At 39.5% G+C, this 23,782-nt stretch overlaps 1 protein-coding gene across 1 annotated transcript in view; it reads right to left on the bottom strand.

Moving 5' to 3' along the window:
- Positions 1-6,673, bottom strand: part of vipr1b (vasoactive intestinal peptide receptor 1b) — a 55,122-nt gene extending 48,449 nt beyond the window's left edge. The window contains exon 1 of the mRNA XM_086306305.1: positions 6,480-6,673. Within this exon, the coding sequence (XP_086162431.1) occupies positions 6,480-6,530 (51 nt within the window). The 5' untranslated portion in view covers positions 6,531-6,673. The remainder of the gene's footprint in view (positions 1-6,479) is intronic.
- Positions 6,674-23,782: the final 17,109 nt, after the last annotated feature.

The following is a 23,782-nucleotide window of genomic DNA, read 5'->3' as shown; positions in this document are numbered from 1 at the left end:
TTTACATTGCAGACTACAAGTTCCTCCAGTCCGTGACAGAAAGTTTTATTATGTGCACGAGTGATTTAACATCTCCACTGCAATTATAATGTCAAGTACAGTGACGGTTACATTAGTCACTAAAAGCTCCTTTAAAAAAAATCATTACACCATTGAGAATATTTGTTTGCTATCAGTATAGTGTTATTAAATGTGTGCAAAATGGTGTAGTAATGATATCACTGTAATAGGGTTCACCAATGCACTAAATGTACTGATAAAAACATTATATTTACTTTGGCAGATGCAGATTAAAGCTGATTTGCATCTGTAGTCGCCAAATGTTGGACAACCCCACAGCAGTCTGATTACCCAGCGTCAAATATTCACTCACTGGCCACTTTAGTTATACCTTACTTGTATTGTGTTGGGCTACTTCATGGCTGACTGAACTATGTGACAGAAACATCAGAGATTAGGTTCACAGTGACATGATAGTGTCATGCAGTTGCTGCAGATTTGAGCAATTTTAGCACCACGAACTAACCGTTTGAGCCACTGTTTTGAGTTTGTAGCTGACAGGAGTAGACCTTGGTGTGGTCTTCTGTTCCCAGAGCCCATCTGCTTCAAGGTTTACCATGTTGTGCATTCAGATATGCTCTTCTGCATACCTTAGTTTTAACATGTGATAATTTAAGTTACTGTTGCCTTCCTATCAGCTCAAATTCTCCTCAACTTGGCATTTTCACCCATAGAACTGGGTGTTTGATGTTTGATAGTTGTACAGATCTCTGTAAACCCTAGAGATGGTTGTGTGAGAGAATTCGAGTAGATCAGCAGTTTCTGCAATACTCAGACCGACACCAACAACCATGCCAAAGTGACTTAAATCACCTTTCTTGCACATTCTGATACTCAGCTTGAACCTCAGCAGGTCATTCTGAGCATCCCTACAAGCCTAAATGGTTTGAGTTGCTGCCTTGTGATTGGTTATTTAGTGTGTTAAGCAGCTAACCTACTGCAGAATTTAGCAGCCAAACAAATAGTAAATTGTCTGGTACTTATAGAGTGCCTTTCTACTCTGAGTCTGCAGAAGATGTTTTTACCAAAAGATTCATTCACCCATTCATACAGCACTGTATTCTATGCCTTTAAGCACTTCAGTCACATGGATCTCACACTGTCTAATGGATCCATCAAGAGTCAAGTGAAATTCAGTGTCTTGCCCAAGGGCACTTTGAAATTTTGGAGGACCTGAAGATCAAGCCACCAACCTTCTGTATAGAAAGTGACCAGCTCTACCTCCGGAGTCCCAGCTGTCCTATCAGGTACTTCATCGTGGGGACCAAAAATAGAGAGCAAAAAGCAGTTTTATGTCCTAATGTCTTAGAAAAATCCCTCCGAGTAATTAACTATGTGTGAAAATCTAAATTTCTTTGACTTGTAATCTACTGTCAGGTGTTTTCTGATTACTTGGCGTCTGGTGTCTTTTGTATGGCCACTGTTTCAGGACTTCGGGTCGATGTCTGTCAACTGTGATTGGTCAATAGAAATCAGACTACGAAATAAAATGTAAAAAACAGGACAATAAATTGTGTCCCTTTCATACAGACCCTATTAACATGCAAATATTTGCTTATAGAGATTAATGTACTTATATTTTGTATTTCACGTTTGTTCTGCTGCCCCCTACTGGCAGGGTTTAACCAAAGGACTTAAAGCAAGAGACTCAATAAGTTTAAATAATTAAACTTTATCTGTTTGTGTTTTCAACTCTAGTGATTATGCATGCTGACTCCCCACAGTATAACAGGGCCATCCTGAATCTCATTAACACTCTCATTATCTTTACAATGACAAATCTGCATTTAAATTCTTTTTTTTATGTTTATTTGAATAAATTGCATTTTCTAAAAACAATAATAATAATAATAATAAAAAGATCTGGGTAACAGCCAACAATTTTAAAAATGTCAATGATAATTAAAGTTGCTTCGTGTCTTGCAGCTTTTGCAAAATGTAACTCATTTTGAATGTGACGTTTCCCAAAAGCCACTAATGCTGCATAAACAGAAGAAAAACTGAAACAAAGTCCCTCATCAGGGAAGAAAACAGACATAGCAGTGGAATGTGAGCATGGCTTTCTACTGTAGGCTGCTGGGATCAAGCTTTTTCTATTGCATGGAGGTAGTTTATTAGTTCACATAATCCTGTATATTGTGAATAGAGCCAGAGCACACAAAGAGGTAGACCAATGATAAAACAGTCATCAGAGTTCACAGCAAGGGATTCATACAGCTGGAGTGATACAGGAGGGGAGGAGATGCGACAGTGATCTATAACTGGGCTCAAAAAGGAGGTGACAAAAACTAAGTGCTTGCCGCTTGAGATACTGGAAACCTACTAATACCAAGCACTTAGACAGCCACCTATGGAGATGACTGTATTGAGGAATGAATCAAAATGTCAGCGCCAAACTACGCAAAATTGTACAGATGATAAGTGGACCTCATCAAAGACTTAGCTACAAGCACATATACACACAGAACACGTATGCACGTTGTCTCAGGGTGGAAAACGTTGAATAAATACCTGCAGGATTTAAAGTTTTGGTTGCGTAGACCTCATCGTGAGCAGTGCAAGGAAGTATTTAGTGATTGTTGTTATTCAAAGTGGCTCCCAGTCTGGCATTGTTTGAGATAACAATCAAATTCTAAAAAGGAGGAAGAGCTGACAGAAGAATGAAAGGTGAAACTCGTGTCTGACATTGTGGACTAATATGTTTTTCCCAATTCTACACTTCACTGAACAAAACAAAAACGAGCAGCATCTACATAATGGTTGCCTGTTGTTAAAAATCTGACAAAAAACGAAGGCAAGCCAAACAAACAAAAGCACAGGACACGTCTGACACGACTTGAGCAGTATTTTGAATTGCTCTCAGTTACTGAGAACAATGTGCTTATGCATGGTCTTCAAAGAGCTTGAGTGATTATCATGTTGTTTCTGAATGATCAAACATCAGGCTATGGATTTATGTGGTTCCAATTATGCAGTGCCGTTTCCAGTTGCCAGTACAAGTGCCAAAATTAGCTGACGGAGTAGCTGCTGCCACATATCTGTAACCAATAACCCAAAGCAGCTCTGCTTTAACACAACTTGTTGCTCTATGATCAGTTCAGAGTGAGCTTTCATCAATTGTGCGGTATTTGTGAAATACAATCTTTGATAAATAAAGCTAAAATTTTGGAATATTTCACATCAGTCTTTCACAGCGCAGTTTTCTCCATGTACATCCTAATGGGCCAAACGTCTGTTTGTCTGTTTGTTTGTTTGTTGGTCCACAAACTCCTCCAACACAATCAGGAGCTGAACAACCAAACTTGACACACAGGTACCTCTCCGGCCACAGAAGGTTCTTATCAATATTACATATATGATGTAATCCTGTTGCCTAGCAACCACCTACCAATGGGCTCAAATGAATAACTTTTAATGTCCGTGCACCTATAACATCCCGAAAAATCATTGTTTTATTTTACATCCAGCACAGCAACATCTAATTTATATGCACAAAACTATGACATGACATATTATGATGCCACTGTGTTGCCATAAGAGGCTACATAATGGACAACACAATAGTAGACTACAGCCAGATTTATATAATAGAGCAGGCTTTGAGTGTTGCAGGGATTAATTTTTATACAATAGGCCTCATATTTATCTTTTACTTATTTATATAAATAAGATTTACAACCCCTGTTTTTTCAATGTGATTAAGTATTACAGTTTGCCAACAGCATGAAGAGACCAAACAATACCGTAATATCTGCACGTGCTAGTATTTAAAAAAGATCATATTACATGCACGTTTAGAAATATAGGCCTGCTTTGAACTGCATTCTTGTGGCCTTCTGCTTCCTTAGACAACTGTTTTTGTTTGCACACCGTTATTTCTGAAGCATTCTTTATGCTTATCCTTTGAAAGTAATCCTATAATGCTACAGATATTTTCATTTCTATTTTTACGCAGTCAAAGTTTGGAAATGCTGACTTACTGTGTGACTGCAGAGAGAGTGGAAACATCTCTAAACTTTAAGAGCCCGTGGTGGAAGAAGTATTCAGTGCCTTCACTTGCTTACTTTAAGAAGCAATATGATACTACTGTTGAAATACTCCACGAGTAAAAGTGTTTTACTATCTTCCATGATGTTTTAGGGGTAATATAACTGATTCATTAATGCGTTTGCTGAATTTTACTGCTGCAGAAATTTAAGGTTGAGCTATTTTGAACTTCATAAACTGTCGGACGGTTTAATCTGCACCATGTGTTTGTAGGATCAGAGCCCTGTGAGAACTATGCATCTCAAAGTCCTGTTTTCTGCATTTTCTAGCTTTATTTTACATTTATAACCTGCTAATATTTAAAAAGAATTGTCAGCCAACAAAGGAACACTATATCCTTCAGCCTGATTTAATTTTAAAATCTCCAAATTTGGCGATTTGCGGTTTGCCTCGACGTGAGAGGAGGAATATGATAGTTTTAATATGCCACTAAAGCTTATGGACAAATACATAATATTAATATTTGTCTCTGAGATGGAGTAGAGATTTAAATTATCATAAAATTCAAAACAGCACCTGAGTAAATGTACTTAGTTACATTCAGCCACTGGTACAGACACATAAGGATATTAAGGCAGAGAATATATTTGCTTTTTTTTTACACACTTGAACCAAAACAGAAAAGTCATTTTCACGCATCGGAACGGAAACTGTTTGAAGAAATAAAATACGTTTGTGCTGCACCTCCCACACCACCCCACAGCGTAAATGGGTTTCTGTGATTATTTGGAAGAAAAGTTCCTTAAGGTTTTTCTCGACTGGTTTCATATTCAGAGAGAGACGAGGAAGAGAAATCATTATTGCCCCCATCCTCACCTCCCACCACCACCTCTCATCCCTGTCCCTGCTCTTCTCCTTCTCCCATCTGCATTCGGTTAAATCAATAACAGCAACATCCAGCCACTAACATACCCTTTTTAACCACTTTCTTCACTTCACTCAGCACCACAACTCCTTATTGGACATATTCATATTGATGAAACATGTCACGGTGTGTTATTATAAAGCAGCCATCTAAGGACTTAGGGGGAAAAAAAGAGACAAATATACGGCATATGAGCCAATAAAGTATGTCAACTAATCACACATCTGGCTAAGCTAAAACGTCAGGCTGAGCCTGATATCAAAGAGTCATGAGAGGTGAGCGGGGAGAAATTCTCACACAGGCAAATACAGTAGATGTTCACAGTGTAGTCTGCCTGATAAGAGCTTCTGTGGAAAGCATTGAGGAAGCCGTGCTTCAGGGACAGATGACTCAGATCAGCACAAAATTATAACTATTAGTAGATATTTGTCTATTTCTTTTCTCTCCCACATGTCTGAAAATTGTAACAAAAAGCCTCTTCAGTTCGCTGAAACTACAGGTTCCTGACAGAGATTAGATGAATAACGAGCAAACCTCTGCCCTCAGTTACTGAAATGCAGTGAGAGCCCTCTTCACATTCCAAATATTCTCAAATATTGACTGTTGTGAACCGGTGCTATTGTGTAGTAAAAAAAATAAAACTGAAGTGAAATTGACATAACATTTCTGAAAAATGAGGCAAAACCTGACGGCGCTTCGGTTTGTTGCTCACAAAAGGACCGAAAGGTACAACCGAGCAGACCAGCAGAGACTCATGCCTCACTCCTGCTTACGTCTACAGTGAGTGTAATTTTAAGGAGATGCGGGAAAGCCTATGCATCCATCACTCACAGTGCAGGCTTAGAAAAACTCCCTGCAGAAACACTGAGTGCCACTAAAAGGTGACTTATTGCCAGGTGGCAATGCTCAAAGGCTTTCTATGTAATTATATAAACCTAGAGAGACTACAACTATTTACTAGAGTAGTAAAAATAGAGCCTAGGTAAATTACTCCACTCATCCACCTGGGAGAATGGATGAAAATAGTGGGGAGCCCTGTATGAGGTGTCCACTTGTATACAATAAATCAAACAGGCGGAGGAACAAAGTAAAAAGCAGCCAGGCTGGTGGATTTCACACACAAAGGTTTCTGATCTGAACCACTATCATGTGCGATCTTTAAGAATTTAGAGGACTTTTTATTTTACTACACTCACGTTTTTTTTTTTTTTTGTTTTTTTTAAAAGCCAACTGTTCACGTTGCCAGCTACTGAAATTACCCAACCACACATATATTGCTGGGTGAAAGCAGCCTAGTTTATCTTTCTAAAGCCGGATGTCTTACGAGGAGATGAACAGGAAATATCATAGAGCAGGAAAAGTAAAATAGAAGTAAAAGGGTTTTTGTTTTATTACATTAAACACACTCGAAAATGTCTTTTAAGAGTCCAACAGCGGATTTAATCTAATATGCCTGTAGTAAAAGTATAAATTAATGGTTTCAGTATGAAGAGAGACAGAGACTTACTTTTGGCAGGTATCCGCACAACACCAGAAGGAGCAGCTGTGCAGAATCCATCTTGTCCTTAGATTTTTTTTTATTCTCTTTGGGTAAAAAAAACAACCTCCTTTGGAGACTGGTTTAGGTGTTTGAGGAGAAGTGAGTGCGTATGTTTACGCGTGTTTAGGTGTGTGAGGTAAACCGCCTACGCTCCATCGGATTGCGCTTTTCTGTGTGCGCTCCTCCGGCAGGAGAGCTGCGTCTGCTTCCCTGTACCCGCCCCCTCTCCCATTCACAACTCCACGCCGCCTGTCACGTCCCTGAAGACTGCTGACAAGTCTGTCAGGCTGGTTAATTGTGAACACAATGCATGCTTTTGTAGACAAACACGCCGATTCTCCACAGCGGGGCTAGTGGCAACACACACTGCGGAATAAACCCTGCAAGTGTGGGTTGGTGTTTTCCTGCAGATTTTCTGAAGTATTGTGTTGCATGTGTTAGAACCATAGATGATTGCATTATTCAAAGAGTCAAAACATTGATTATGGAGAGACTGAGAATATTACAATCCGAAATAAACATGACATACAATTTTATATGTTTCTCCCAGAAACATGAAATATTTACCAAGCGGACTCACTAAATATTTGTCGTGCGTATTGTTTTCGTGCTTAGTGTTTTCTTCTTCGAGTGCGTCACTACTTTGCATTTCACTACCATCAAATGTATATCAAGAGGGGGCTGTGAAACTAACTGCAAGGAAGCATGGATGGATGGATGCTTGTATACAGTACGACACAGAGAAAGTCACGGCGAAGACATCCATTGGTTTGTAGATTAGAGGTTCTGACGCCTGGTTTAAGCACTTTCATCTTTTGCAGCTGGATGTTTGGACAGGAGCAGTGAAGTGTTGAGTTATAAGCTAAGAAAAGCTAGCTTGGTTATCAGAGCCCATCCATCTGTATTGCTGTAGCATTCAGACAATAGCTGCTAACATTTGCTAACTTTTAAATAAAATATTGCTAGACTTTCACTTTGTGTAGCTAGCACTGTTGATTTACAGCAATAAGGTCCTGGGCTGGAACCGCTATGCATGTTGGGTAAGTTTGTGAGTTTGATTTTTAAGGTAATTAGCATTTAGCTTTTAAATATAGAAATAACATGTGCTTACTTGTCTATTAACTGTCTGTTGGTGTGAATGGTTTGCTGTCCCTGTCATGGTAGTTATGAAATTATTTTATAACTCAGTAAAGAAATATTAAGAGCATCAATTTGTCCTTCACTTTATGAGAAACATAAAATGGTCACATCTTGTTAATTCTTTTTATAACTTTTGCTAAAATTACGGGATACTGCGCTTAAATGTAAACCAGGAGGAATTTGTTTCGGTGTCACAGTGTAATAAAATAGTGACACAGAAATAAAATATAGAATAGTATATGCAATACATACATAGCCATATAAATATTAGTATAAGTGCACACAATAGGAATATATACCAACTGCCTACAGATATTATTAGGATACAAATCAGAATTTGAAAAATATGTAAATGTTATGAGCAAGAAGGGAGCAAATGCAATATGTAGGTGGATCATGATGTGCAAAATGCTTATATTCAGTCCAGTGTGCAAAGCTATTATAGCCTGTATAGGTAAGTGCCTTATTGTAACACATTAATCGAGTAGTGATCGAAGTAAGGGGGCGTAGTAAAGTAGTCCGACAGCCTGGGGAAAGACAGAAGATAAATGTAGGTTGCGCTATATTAACAATATTTTTTATCGCTGAGATAGAGCAGTGATGATATTCAATGATATGAAATGGAAATGTATCTTAAACTTTTACTGAAGCTCAGTATGAGTCATCTGAGTTAAACTGCACCACTTGTCATTTTTGATTAAAAATATATATAACATTGTCAATGTAGGCCCCTTTATATTATTCAAATTATATTGTAATGACACCAGTCGCATAAATGACATTAGCTAGCTGTTGTTTACAAGCTAACGTTTTACATTTGGCTAACAGTCTTGTTTTTATGTGACTATAGTCTCTCAGCCTCAGACAGATCACAGACATCTTAATTTCCTCTAGTAAAAGTAAAAACAAATGAGGCAAAATGAAGATTTTCTCCTATATCTAAGTTGAGCAATGATAAGGTCTGTAGCTGCTAGGCAACAGAAGCGGCGCATCGTAGGCTAGACCATCCCATTTAACCGCTCACTTCGGCTCCTCGTGATAGGCCACGTCCTTCGAAGGATGCTTAGGGCACACTTAATGTGATAGCTCTGTGATGGATTGGACCTGTCCAGGGTGTACCCTGCAAGTAACTGCCAATGATAGTTGAGACAGGCTCCAGTCCGCCCTCCTGATTTAGATGAAAAAAAATGGATGGATGGAATTTCACTCACACAAAAATCAGTGCAGACTTCTTGAATGTACTCTGTTAACAATTAACTACAAGAAGACGTATTGTTTGCTGGGTAATTGCACTGAAAACGCTCCAAAAACAGAGATGAAATGCTTGAATTAGGTGATGTTAGACCTAGCAAATGTCTAGCAGCCTGTGTTAACATCAGCCTACCAAATAAAGTGACCATGTAACTTTAAGCCACTAAGCCTGGACATTTTAGCTGGGAGCTAGGAACAGGGAACCCAGCTTCCCTGTTCCCTGCGTGGGGATCGCACTTATATCTCTGAACTTAGGCAAGACTGAATCAAACTCCTGCAAAAAATTACTGACATCTGACACATAAAATAGCACAAAGGTAACTTGAATAATCACTCACAGTAATTTAATGTACCTGCAAATACAAAAAAAAAGCTGCCTGAAGGCATCTTTGTTTGGAAACCATTACTGTATATCCACTCTTACAACAGTATAAATGAATACAATAATCCTTGAAGGCATGATAATAAGATAAAGGTTTCTGAAAGTTTTCTGAAAACAAAAGTTATGAGGTTGAAGATGCACTCTGTGGTTGTGGCGGCAGGAAGGAGGAGACGCGTCTAGTGCAGGTGGCCAGCAGCTCGTTACCCTAATGTTGGGGTAAAAGCCTGATCTGACACAAGGGTAAGAAATCTATAAAGAGGGATGCACTGAACAGCTACTTCCTTCAATGACAAAAAGTCCATTACCCAAATTGAAGTGGGCAATCCCTTTGTAATTGCTAATTCACAAAGATGAGCACAATGTGATTAAAAATAACATGCCGCACCAAGTGAGAGACACAAAATTGCCTATAAGTTCTCGCAGAGCCTCTAAAATTGTCTCGTCCCCCTGCAGTCACACAAATACACTCATCATCCATCCTGGCTGCAGCATCGGGCGACCCCTCCATCTTCTTAAGTCACAGCGGTACCCACATGCCGTCTGTGTCACGGTGGCTCCACTCACAGCTGACTAGACCTCACAGCACAGTAAGGACTTCTCTGCCTGAGCTCTCCCATGAATATTGATAGATAGTGTGGTTGGCTCAGGCCATCGTAACACAACAGAACACATACCAACACATAGAGCGTTCTTGTTTTACTTAATCCTTGCTTTGTGTGACATCACAGGTTATTTCTATCTTATGGCATCACTCCCTGGTTTGTGTTTCATTTAAGCATGCTGCCTTGGTAGTTTTAAAGCACACTGCAGTATATTTGCCATATAACCACTAATGAATATGCAAATAAACGTAGGATCGTATGCAAAGATAAAATATAAATGCAGTTTTCATCGAGTTAAAACATTTTTAGCACCACTGTCAGGCAAATGTTTATGAATCAGGGCTTACATTTTGCTGCTACTGTACTGAAAAGCTGTGATCCCTGTCAGGTGGATAAATCTTTTTCTTATATACAGTAGGCATGGTTTTATAAAACTTATTTTTTGAGTTACTGAAAAGAGCTGATGCTGTTACAAAGTATATATGACTGCACAAACCTCTTTGCGTTCCCTTCAAATGGGTAACAAAGAGCAGCCTTTGTGCTGAAAGAGACAATTTTTTAAGTCATTAGGTTAAAATATAGTTTCTCTTATTTGGTTGGATTTGAATCACATCTGACCTTTAGATCCAGAGAGTGATATATTAGACCACCAGACCATGGAAAATTAACAGACTTCTCTGTGGGTAAAGTCAAGAGTCTTTCAGGCTACCGAATTCATCTTAGGCCACCTCCATGTGTAGGGATGGTTTCACAATGAACAGGCAAAGGATGGCAAAAAATAAATTCTCCAAATTATAGCTCAAGTAGGATAAATTGCTCCTTGAAGCCTCCGAAAATATTAAGGATTAGGTAGATAGACTCTAATTTTGACATTTCCTTTAATCATCTCAAATGCTTCAGCACATTTTCAGTAAGAAGTAAGGTGAATTCTGTTGGGTTCAATTTGCAGGTTTAAGTAAGTTACATTACCTGTGATTTTAGCAGCTTCTCTAGTTTTTCTATGCCTGATGGGCCATGCATATGCGAAGAGATTCACGGCGATGTGGCAACTACATCTGTGAATTGTCAATAAAATGTTGCAGTGACGGATAAAATAACAGGGTGTGTTGAACTGATTGTGAGAGGAGATTTTAACGGAGCTGTCAGTGGGAGCGAAGGCTACAGCCGACTGGTATACAGCAGGGGTAGGAAGTATACAAGAGGGTTACCAGAGCCGATAATACCCATTACTATCTGTCAGCTACAAAGCTAACAAGGGAAATGCTTTATAGGTAGGTGGTGCTTTACCCTGCATCCAAGGGTTACTCAGACTTAATGTGATTTTAAGTTAAACAAAATGAATGCGACATAAAATGGGTTTTATGTTATTATTCAAAGTCCCAGATTTACTAATAGTTGGTTCCAGACAATTCCCTCTTGTGCCTACAGCCGATATTTACTATCCAGTTAATTTTGCAGTTGGCTTTTCGCATTTATAGGAATTTACTATTCATACTGCAGAATCTCAGAAAGAGGTTTATTAAAGTTTGTGGCAGATATTGTACTGAGTCACATTTAACACAGAATAAGTCAGAGTGAGTGTGGTTGGGTTTTGTCAAAGCTGTGAGCTCAGTGTCAAAGCTTTTGCCTTTGTCCTCACCTAAATCCTGAGTTTCAGTAGCTTAGCGGACTTCTTGTTCCCTAATCATGATTCTTCGGTATCCTCCCTGCAGAACTTGTTTCTGTTCACTGAGTTAATGTGCTCACCAGGGAGGATACCAAAGAAAACAGGTTATCACTCCTGGACTGTGCTGTGTACTTTGGGGAGGACGATAGCCTGGACTTTGAAGTTTGCCAGAAACCCAAATACAGGCCAGCACCTGCTCTTTGACTCCCACCACTAACTTGAACACAGACTTGAGGTTATCAGGACCTTATGCCATTTGGCAGAAAACGTTCCCTGCAAGGCAGAACGGAAAGAAAATTAGCACAATCATTAAGAGAGTGCTCAAAGCATGCTATTATCCCAACTGGGTCTTTATTAAGCATGACAAAAATCTGAGACATTAACCAGAGGAAACAGAACAACAGGTAGAGTAATACTTTTTATTTAGCGGGTTTGTCAGAGAAACTCCATCCCAGTTCATCCCAGAGGACAAAAACACCTGAACACTAGATGGACAGTGTTGTGTAAGCTGCGCAATGCAGTGAGTAGAGTTTGGACATACAGAACATAGGAGAGGCCAAGTGCATGCACCACAAATGTAAGACACAAGTGAACAGGACTAAGCTGTGCATCCGCAATTAATGAAGAAAAGACGATTTTATGAGTGTGAATGTTCACATTTTTTGACCAAAATGGTTTGAGTGAGGAGTGAAAACAAAGGTGGTGCCCTCTTTTACAACATACGACACCAACTATCAGCCCCCTACAACTCAATCTGGAGAACCCTTCCAGTCAATTCAACCCCCACTCACATCTGTCTTATGAATTGTGGTTGACTGACATGGTAACAAGGTGGGGCCAATGACTCGTGGCACCACCTCCAAGGTGATAGTCTCACTAGGGGTTAAATCTTTAATCCATCAGTTTTTGACCTGAAAAAGGCTCTTGGATGAGAGGTGAAACGGTTTCTTTCAACTAAAGTGATTAAGACCACAATGATGTGGATGATTGAGGACCTACGCCAGGGGTGTTGAACTCCAGGCCTCAAGGGCCGGTGTCCTGCAGGTTTTAGATCTCACCCTGGGTCAGCACACCTAAATCAAATGATTAGTTCATTACCAGGCCTCTAGAGAACTTCAAGACATGTTGAGGAGGTAATTTAGCCTTTAAGAACACATCTAAAACCTGCAGGACACCGGCCCTTGAGGCCTGGAGTTCGACACCTGTGACCTACATAGACTTCCTGTTAAAAAGGAGTTCTCTCTCCCCACAGTTGCCAAGCACTCAATCACCGGAAATCATCAAATTTTGGGGGTTCTCTCTCTAAAACTGTAAAACTTAATAAATGGGATATATCTAGAATGCTTTTATGATAATCTCTTTCAGTTTTAATTAATGCTCAGTGAGCTTGTTTTTAAATATTAATGCAGAGTGTTTAGCAAGTCAGTCACGCTAATAAATGCATGTACAGTTTTGCCCCCAAGTCGGTCCACATTTCATTTGTTTGCATGGGAAACAATAAACACGGTAAATTCAAGCACCATCATTATAATCCCACACAGCATTTTTCCTATTCATTCTTCCATTGCTGCAGCTGCTGTTCATCAAAGCACCAAGCATTTCTTTCCTGCCTGCATTTTCTAAAAAAGAGCCTTAACCCAAGGTGAAGGTGAGACCACTAGTGTCTGTGAGTGTCATTGTCAGCCTGTGATTCAAGCACACAGCATGCAGGACTTCAGCCAGCTGAGCCTGTTATGAGTGAATAGAACAAGAGGAAATTGGAAGATAGTTTGTATACCTGTGTTTTTGGGGGGTTGTTTTTTTTTTTGTTAAACACAAAGACATTTTACAATTTGGAACATCTCTTTGTTAATTGTGGACACGGGAAAAATAATAAGTATGTCCTTGTTTATTCAAATCAAGTGCACAGCAATTAATTCTGAGTCTGAAGTATAATGGGTTCAAATGAGTTTCAATGATATAAAACAAAGTGGGAGGAAATCAGAAATATTCTCAATAACATGCTTGAGATAGGAGCTATATCTCAGGAATCTTTCATTGAGGTTTTTTTGTTCCATTATGTGCTGTCTCTGCATTGTGATAAATTGTAAATATTGCAGTCACATCCCTTTTCATCTGACTGACGTCCGATAGAGACTGCAGGCGTTGTCTCTTCCTGAGAAGCTAAAAGCTTCCTGTAGGCAAGGAAAATATTGAGGAAAAAGATTCATGTGGAGCTCACAGGCTATCAATTCAAACATCAGGAAAGTGTTGCTCACAGTTTCAGGCCAATTGTTATATCTATCAGGTTTTATACAGTTATGGTAAAAGCAAATACATCTTCTGTTAATTCTTTGGTTTTACCTATCAGAACATAATAAAAAAAAATCATCAGGTTTTAAAATTACATAAGCAACATGTCAGAAGAACAAAAACACATGTGATGTGACACAGTGTCATTATTTATTTTACAAAAACTGAGCCACAGTGTGGAAGCAGTGTGTGAAAAACTAAGTACACTCCATGATTCAAGTTTGTAGGATCACCTTTGGCAGCAATAATTCAAAGAAAATCCTTTTGGTATGAGCTTATCAGTCTCTCATTGGGGAGGCATTTCTGCTCAGTCCTCTTTACAATGAATATTGTTTCATCTCATTGAGGCATCTGACCATTTGTTTATGCACAGCTCTCTTAGGGTCTAATTACAGCATTGAGTCGGGTTGAGGTGCAGCCACCGCAACACCTTGATGTTTTTCCTTTGCAGTGATCCTGTTGCAGATCTGCTGCTGTGTTTGGACTCCTCGTCATGCTGCATCCCCCAGCTTGTGCCAACCTTTGGCTGTTGCACAGACGTCCTCACAGTTGACTCTGGAATACTTTGATACTCAGACGAGTACAAAGTTGCAAAACAAGCCCAAATCATCACCCCTCCCTCACCATGCTTGACAGTACCACAGCATGGTGGGTTGTTACCAACTGTGGTGCTATAGATTATGGGCAGATATCTCCACTTTGGCTTCTTTGTCGTTGTTCCACAAGTCTTTGATTTGTTCAGATTCAGACTTTGCAAACCTAAACTATGTTGCTATGACCTTTTTTCAGTAAAAAAAAAAAAACTGAGGAAACCATACTTATTCAGTGTTTTTCTAATTGTACTCTTATGAGCATTAACATTTAACATGCTAACTCAGGCCTGTACAGATATGCAGCTCTTAGATTTTTGCAGTTTTTCTGAGCATTTCACAGTCTCACCTCGGATTTAATTAACTTGTGTGTCGACTCCAGGGAGCATTGGCAGCTGTCTTTTACACTGTAGAATGATGGACTTCAGATTGTATGAAAATGGCCTTATAACCCGTCCCAGATTAATGGGCAGCCACAATTGATTTTTTTTTTATAATATCATTGTTTATATCTTTCCCCTTTGGTATTGTCTTAACACACCTGAATGCTTTAGACCCACAAACTGCCAAAATGTCTGTTTTAGTATAGAGGTGCTCACACTTGCAGATTATCAATTAATCAAGTGCATTTGTTAACAGCACCTGGCTGCTACTTACCCTCTTAATTCTAATGGGTGTAGTTAGTTTTTCACAGGACTGCATTCATACAGTCTCACGACTGTATATTGAACAGATCAGTGATAAAACTGTACTTTCTGTAATGTGACACAAATTAATCAATTGCTTAATTTGATTAACTTTAAAAGGTTCAAAGATAGATTTCCTTTCACTTGAACTAGCCTTTTGGTTAGAGCAGAAGGTTTTTCATGTCAGTAACGGAAGCATCTATTTATGGCTATTTGTGCCAGACTTCAGTTACCAGTGTTCCCCATGGTCAGACGGTTTAAGAGCTCTTGTTGTTTAAAGGCTTCTCATGCCTCAAAAATGTAGAACAGAGGTGTGCTAAATGCTGCTGCTGGCAGTGAAAGTGAAAGGTGAAAACGTGATACACATGGTGCATCATAATGGAGGTACATCGCAGTGACAGCAATCATACTGACAGCCAACTTGATTTTCTCTCTCTGGTGAGGTCGGCAAGAACAGCCTGCCACCTGCAGTGCCACTCAGCCGTCGTCTTTAATCCTCTGCAGCCGCACATTCACGTCAGCAAGCGCAACCAGGCCGGCCACATCAATGCCTGCTAAAGAAGCTTTCTGCAACTTGTATATTCCAAGATTATGTGAAGTCGGTTGCTTTACTGTCTTAACCTTGGAAGCTTATTATTTTTGCTGGATATACTTGGATTTTTATCTTTTATATTTTCTATACAACTACATGCTTCCACACAAACCTGCACAAGACAATGAACTAGGGCTGGGCCATATTATACCGTTCACGGTAATACCGGTATAATGTTAGGCAACGATAGGAAAATGAAATATCGCGATAGAATGGGAGTAAAACGCGCATGCGCAGTGCCTTTGTTTTCATACGCACATGGCCGATTGTTGAGTGAAACAGATGAACCAGAATTGGTTTGTAAAAATGGTGCAACTTCCGTGATGTGGAACTGGTTTGGTGTTTGTCCGTCAGATACACAACAAAGCACATTTTTTTGCAGAACATGCAAGCGGCCGTTCTAAGATGCTCTTAAATCTGGGAGTAATCTGGGTCCTAAACTCCGTATGCTTCAGGTCAAACAACACTGCAGCATCACTGAGAGTTAAAACCTGTCTAAATTCTTTCATCTTTAATAAAACGATCAGCATTGCTGCTTTACCAGGTGTAACTATAAAGTTTAACTTCCAGTCATCCATGAAAACAAAAGTTATTACATTTAACGGAGTTAGAAGTTAGCAGGAAGCTAGCGGAAGTTAGCTCGCTAGTTTCGCTAGTTACCTAAGCATGATATTGCATGTTCTGACTGAGAGATTTCTGAAAAAATTCAAACGTACAGCTCTGCTATCACTTCCAACATAAATGAAGACAGGAAACTAAACAGCAGTGACGTTTGTAGGGTTACTGAAGTTGGGCTAGCTGGTATATAATGATGTGCTACGTGATCGCTAGCGACACAGCTATGTTAGCATAACATTAGCACAGTGAAGCTGGAGGATGAACGCTAACTTTTTTCCACTTATAAAAGTTAACGTGAAGGTTCCTCATGGTTAGAGACAAATGCAATCGCATGGCAGGATGCTGTAAACGGACCAAACTTCAGTCAGGAGAACAACTGAGATAATCCATCCACAATACGAGGTTAGTCATTAATATACTGCAACAACATGGGAATAGAGCAGCTGCCAGAGAATTCAACATTAATGAATCAATGGTACAGAAGTGGAGGAAGCAAGAAGAATGAGTTTAATAAAGTTTGATTTATCTGACTGCTTTGTTTCGCTTAATGTGCCTTATAATCCTGTGCACCTTATGGTCCGAAACATACGTACTGCACACTGCAGTTTAATGTTGCAAAGCACCTCTTTTTAACTTCAGTGGGTATTATACATGGTTATGCTCAGGATATGTCAGCCCATTTCTACTGGAAATGCCTTTTGGTTAAACTTTCAGCAAGGAATTTGCATTTGCACTGTTGCATTTTTATAAAGCTTTAATGTACATAAAAACCAGCTTCTTGTTTAAGTGAAAATAAATGGAAGGTTGTCTTTTTGCACTAGTAATGTTGTGGAGTTGTATTTTGTCTCGCATCCATTATATCGTCAGTTATATCGTTATCGCAAATTTTCAAATATATATTGTGATAAATATTTTTGGCCATATCGCCCTGCTCTACAATGAACTCTAAAAACTATAAAACTATTTGAATACTGAATAATCTGAATGCTTCCACTCTCGTCAGAGCGTCCTTCTTTTATTTTGCATGACCGGCACAGTCGTACAATCACCTCACAAACAATCAGCAGTGAGAGTCTAATCTGATCCTCAATGGGCATGACTGCAGCATTTCTTCCAAGGACAACCATTAAAGTGCATCTCACCTGTAGCTTGCACTCTGAGAGCACACAATTATGCACTTGGCAATTATGACACTGTTATAATAAACAGTGTGCTGATGCTGCAGAGAAAGCTGTTGACAGTTGAGCCAATAGAAAGCGAGTATGCAATTGAGCGGTAATCAGTACAAGATGCAGGTTGTGGGATAGTGACTGCCACTTGGATGAAGGTGTTTGAAATGGTGCTTAGATAGTGGGAGCAATGTGACTGCACAAAGCACAGAGTATTGTCTTCTGTCTGGACACTGCCTGTGTGTTACAAAGCTGTGGCAGAGAAGAGGTGTGATCATGTGTGTCAGAGAGCTGCTCCTCAATCACAGCTCCCAGAGAGGAAATTACATCAGCGGTAAGCTATAAACTTACACTGCGTTCTTATTTTTATCCCAAATGTATTGCTTCAAGAGAGTAAAATGGTTATAACCTCCAGACACACTGTATACGTAGTGGGGAATTCCTAGTGACACTTTTTCCTCATCTGAGTAGTGATTTTAAATGCAGCATTAACTCTGATTCCTCCTCCAGCTCTCCAATCAGGGCTTGATTATGAGGGGCACCTGCAGCCCATCATTCAGTGTATTTCTCTTGACATTTGTTGTTGTCATTCTAGTTGCAGTTGTGTGGAAAGGGGATTTAGTGCGTTCATACTAACTGTTAGAGCACATTTAATGACTGTCTTTCTGTTACAGTCTGATCCTGATGGTTGTTAGTTCTGTTGGTGATTGTTTGGCTGTCCAATGATGATGGTAAGTTTCACACCATTAAGCCTTCAGTGTTTTTTCCCCCCGTTTATATTACTACCCTGCTGCTGTCTTGTTTAAGCCTTCTTATTGTATTTTAGCATAATTGTATATTCAATGTATTAACCACACAAGCATCTTTATTTTAAATAGTATTGTATCCTGTGTTGTTTGGTTTATTTTTTATTTTTTAGTTATTAATCTATTTTAATTATTGCTTGATTTTTAGCTTTTCCTTTTAGGTAGGCAGATTATAATAAAATAATGTATTTTGTGGGGTTTTGGAGTTTAAACTAAACCGAATACGTACCTCCACTAACTGGAGGTACGTATATATTTCATTAGAGTTATATTTCATCGTGTCCAATTCCCCAGGTGTGTTGTGTTGTTCTTCTTCCTTCCAGTTCTCTTGACGCTGCCTCCACGGTATAATTGAAAGAATTGGCCTCTTATAAAGTATGAAAATGGCTTAAGCAGGCTTAGACAGTTCACTGCAGCACCTTTATTTGATGAGTAATTAAATCTGGTAGCTTACCATCAAGCTAACTTTTCATGTGCTGCAGCCAGGTGGTGTTTTTGGTTGTTTTTCCTTCTCATCCCTGTCCTGGATTAATGGTGCAGATGCCAATAAAGTTGGGGTTGCAATTTAAGTGTCTTGCTAGTGCTAGAGAAGAGGAGAGCAGTGGGAGGTATTTGGAAAAGCTCAACAAATATCAGCAAACACACAGTTTCTCTGTAGACTGGCACTAAAGAACTGTTATGTGTTTTTCAGAAAGAAAAAAATCCCACGAGTTTCTTTTTTTTTTTTTTTAATACTTCAGAAATGAAAACTTGGAGAGATGGAAGGGCAGGAAGATTTTTTTATTTTGTTTTTTGGAAGAGAGAAAAATCAACGTTCATCTGATATCCTGTGTACTTTTTGTACCTGTTTGGCCACTGAAGCACTTTAGTGTGGCTGCTGAATAACAGGTTGCTTAAATTTAAGTTTTTTGTTTGTTTGTTTGTTTTTCCCAATTAAAGTAACATTTTCATATTGGCTAGGGTTTGGACAGCCATGATGGCTACTGTAACATTTTCATATATGCTGTTGAATACAACTGGCTACAAAGTGCAGTAAACCTCAGAACCTATTCTGTATTTTTTTTTACTTTTATTGGCCTCTCACACCACACAAGGAGCATCATAACAAGTTTACTGTAGCCCTTTGCAAAATGACTCCAAACAAACATGATGGGGGGGGGGGGGGGGGTGGCTTCTATTTGGAGTCCAATAATTAACAGACTTGAACCAATTAATATTTTACAAAATGAAAAGGAAGCAGATAAGGATCATGGATTTCAAGTTGTAAACAATGATCCCAACACTGCCTGGAAATTAAAAGCTGAATCAATCATGAAATTAAAAATAAAAATGATAAGCTTCTTATTGAGCCACAGAATCAGAGGAATCTGACCTCTACAAAGCGTCTAATTAAACATACTTAATAAAACTGGCAAACAAGACAAAGCAAGTGAGATTCAGGCAAAAACAATGTTGTCTCACAATGGTAAACAACAGCAACCACTCAGCCTGCTCAGGAGTCATATGAATGTAGGAGTGAGAGGCCAAAGGAAAGTCGGAGAACATGTTGAAGCTCACACAAAGTCACAAAGTTTTAGCCTCCTCCAGAGTGAACAGATGTTGACACATGAGGTAAACAACGAAATGACAGCATTGTTGATTGATGGGCGTTACAATTTGCAAAGTGAGTGACATAACATTCCTCCCACTTTCTGCACAACATGTAGATGAAAAGGATCAACCTTCTGGGATACTGACATCCAGTGGTGATATTTTACACACCAACTTTTCTGGTCGTGTTCTGGTTCGGCTGTGTTGGGTGTATGGAAAAACACGTCCTCCTCCACTCCAGAAGAATCACAAAGTTTTTCCCCCCCCCAAGCTTTTCCTCTCTTAATTGGGTGTGCTCAGCATGCTGCCTGGAATACATACCGCCACAAGATCCACCACCAGGCTGGATAAAGTGTTTCTCTCGATGTCTCAGTCAGGCCACTTATTTCATGGTCTCATCCTTATGACTTTAATATCCTGAATTTTCCTATTGCATCACTAGCAGGGCAAAGAAGCCAAATCTTGCCCTTCCTATGCATGACTGGCAATCACCTTCAGTGTTATCACGAGGTGGCAATATAATGAACCTGTGATGGATTGCAATGTAATTTGGTGCACGTCTTTATGGTCCCAGCGGGATAAAGATGGGATCTTCGAATTCATCCACCTACCCATCTTTTGTTCTATTGTGATGATCCCCTACATTTTAATAACCTACAGAATCAGCCTTTGATTCACCCAATTACCTGCTGCAGCAATACAGCATCACATTTTGCTTCAAGACGTGATGAAAAGCAATGAATTCTAATATATCCAAAGAAGTGTTTTCCTCTTTCTCTCAATAGGCCTTTCATCGATCGTGCACAGCCTCCAGAAGCAAATCGGACTCATGTTTTTCTTCGTGAAATGATGATATCATAACAGTCCGGTGTCCTAACAGAAGGTACTGTATGGTGGTCAGAAGTAGAACCTCTATTTTTGTGTGTGGTTAGCTTAAATTTGCACCACAGGACATGTTTGTGACTCAGTTTGCTGCTGCCTTGCTGCCTATCTACTGTTAGATACTACCTCCAGTGCTGTGTATCTGAGATTGCATGAGAGCAGCATGAATAGCATGACATGTTACATCATACCTCATGATATTCCCTAAATATGAAGTCCAATGTTTTTTGTTATAAATAGAGATTTCACAGCTTGCTTTTGAGACTTGTCTGAGGTAATTATGTCACTGCTAGAAGCAGGGGGCATTGCAGGCTGTCTGTTCAGAGAAACAGTTTTGACTGCAGGGATGTAAAGTCCAGGACACAAACAACCACACAATCATACTCTGAAACAAAAAATAAACTTGGCCTGTGTTTGCTTGGTGTTCACAGGCACTTGATTGTTTAGAAAAAGATTTACAACTATTGAGAAAATGTGAAGTACAGCTGTGTGACCCATGTGTTGATTTTTTGTTTTGTGTTGCTTCAAACTCCCAAAATATAGAGTTTGGAGCACGTAAACCTCCCTCGTCTGACGAGGAAAATGTTACAGTTCACAGTCTGAGAATAAATGAGTTCATGTTCATTTCTCCTGGAGGGAACTCTGAGAAGAACTGCTTTTCATTCCTGTTAAAAAGGAGTCGGGTGAGGTGGTTGGTGCATCTAATTAGGATGCACCCAGAACCCACTGGAGAGATTAGATATCCCCTCTAGCCAGCGAATAACTCAGGATCCCCCAGGAGGAACTGGAAAGCTCTGCATTGGAGAAAGATGTCTGGAATACCCGGCTTATCCTGCTGTCGATGTGCCCAAACTTCAGTTAAGTGGAAGAAAATGGATCGACATACTTCCTACAATCTATGCAGTCCCCAGCCATTGCCACTGCCCAGGCTAAATGAATCAATTATTAATACATTACAATCACAGACAGATTGCTTTTAAAGGGGAGGAAAAAGCAGTACAAGTATGCGTTTCATCACTCAGTGAGTCATGAAGCAAGAAAGGATATAATTCATCTCTATTGGAACTTTGTGGCCTTTGCTTCATATTAATGATTAACGATTTCTTGTTAAGCTCTCTCATCAGATATTCCCAGGACTCAAGTCAATATGGTGTTTCAAATTTGTCGCCAACATCGATGACATTTTGTGTTGTTCTTTAAAATGTTACATTTATTTTTTTTGTCTGAATCCATAATCATCCGCTCATAACACTTCACATTTCTGTAACTGCAGTGCAGGTGTTTCAGAAGCTGCACTGTGGTCATCTCCATGGTCCATGCCAGCGAGCTACAGTATTTGGTGTTTACTGTGCATCATATGCAGTGCACGACCTTCACTGCACCAATTCAGTCTTTAACTGCAGACTCAATTTTTGGGGGGGAAACTGGATCGCTGTTTTTAGCTCATTCATGCTTGGCACTGGTCAAGATTTCATCTCACATATGTTGGTCATTTATTGTGTTAATGACTCGGTGATTCCTTGACAGAGTGTTAACTTACATACAGAGACTGGATTCAAGGATTTGAATGATCCAGTGAACAAACTCACCTCTGAACTCCTCTAGAATAACCAAAAAGGAACAAAAGAAGACCCAAAAACTGCACTCTCTGCCCTTATTTGAAAAGAGAAAATCAATGTTTTTTTTTTTTTAAAGAAAATCAATTACATGATTAGAGCACTTGGCTCAATTTACCGACTTTTTGACATTTATGTGCTTTCCAGACAGTTTGAGAGCAGGTTTGTGCAGAAAGCTAAGAATTAGGATATCCACTGCCTCTCCACCAATATCCTCACTAATGGAAGGACATCATATAGTGTAGTGCAGCTGCAGAGTGCTCGTTCATCTTCCAACCCATTTGATTAGCCTGATTACGACACAGCTGAATATTGCCCTGAAAAAACTCAGAAAACAGCCCTACAGTAATGTTGTCCTTCTGTCACACGTTAGGACAATTAGTGTGCTACTTTTAGGTCATTCATTTTCTTTCTCCTGCATGCGTCATACTCATTCATTATGTTGAATTTCATATCATTACGTGTTAAACGTGGCTAAAAATGCCAGGGTAGGACAATTTCAGCTGAATTTTAATACAACAAAACCCTCTGTGAGCTCAGTTAATTCAGAGGTGCTGCTTTACTGACAGCCAAGCAGAACACCAACGTATATTTGTGGGGCGATGTCCCATATGGAAAAGATATATATAAATCTTATAAAGTTTGTATCTGTCTTGTGCGAGACTGGTTTGAAAAGCATACAAGAGTGAAAACAGATATAAGATCCCTTGAAAAATTATTTAAATGAAACTTGTATGTTTTGGATACTTACTAAAACAATATATGAAAGTAATGAGAAAGTGGCCACTTTCATGAGTAAATCATATGAGCCTTATATGATTCACTATATGAAGTAGGCCACATCTTATGCAAGTCTTTTATAATTTTTTACTATTTCTTTTCCATATTGGGTGGTTCAAGAGTTGGCAGTTCATCTTGTAATCGGAAGGTTGCTGGTTCGAGCCCTGGCTCCGACAGTCTCGGTCGTTGTGTCCTTGGGCAAGGCACTTCACCTGTTGCCTACTGGTGGTGGTCAGGGGGCCCGGTTGCGCCAGTATCATGCAGCCTCGCCTCTGTCAGTGCGCCCCAGGGCAGCTGTGGCTACAATGTAGCTTGCCATCACCAGTGTGTGGATGACTGAATGTAGTGTAAAGCGCTTTGGGGTCATTAGGGACTAAGTAAAGAGCTATACAAATGCAGGCCTTTTACAACACCAGACATGAAATCTGGGATCTGTCAGATTATGTAGATGTATTTCTCTTCTTGTCCATTTAGTTAGTGTACAAAATCAACTCGTTACATAGCAGAGCTTACAGAGAGGGACAGAATATTAACTTTGAGCACCTTTTGATGCTAGATCCCTGTGAAATCCTTTATCACTGCCAGCAGAATTTATAACACAGTATGTA

This window comes from Aulonocara sp. 'chitande type north' Nkhata Bay, linkage group LG9, assembly GCF_057382095.1.
Source record: "Aulonocara sp. 'chitande type north' Nkhata Bay isolate Kocher_YH1m ecotype deep benthic linkage group LG9, A_spYH_male_GT1.1, whole genome shotgun sequence".
NCBI lineage: Eukaryota > Metazoa > Chordata > Actinopteri > Cichliformes > Cichlidae > Aulonocara > Aulonocara sp. 'chitande type north' Nkhata Bay.
This window is presented reverse-complemented; position numbering and strand designations above follow the sequence as displayed.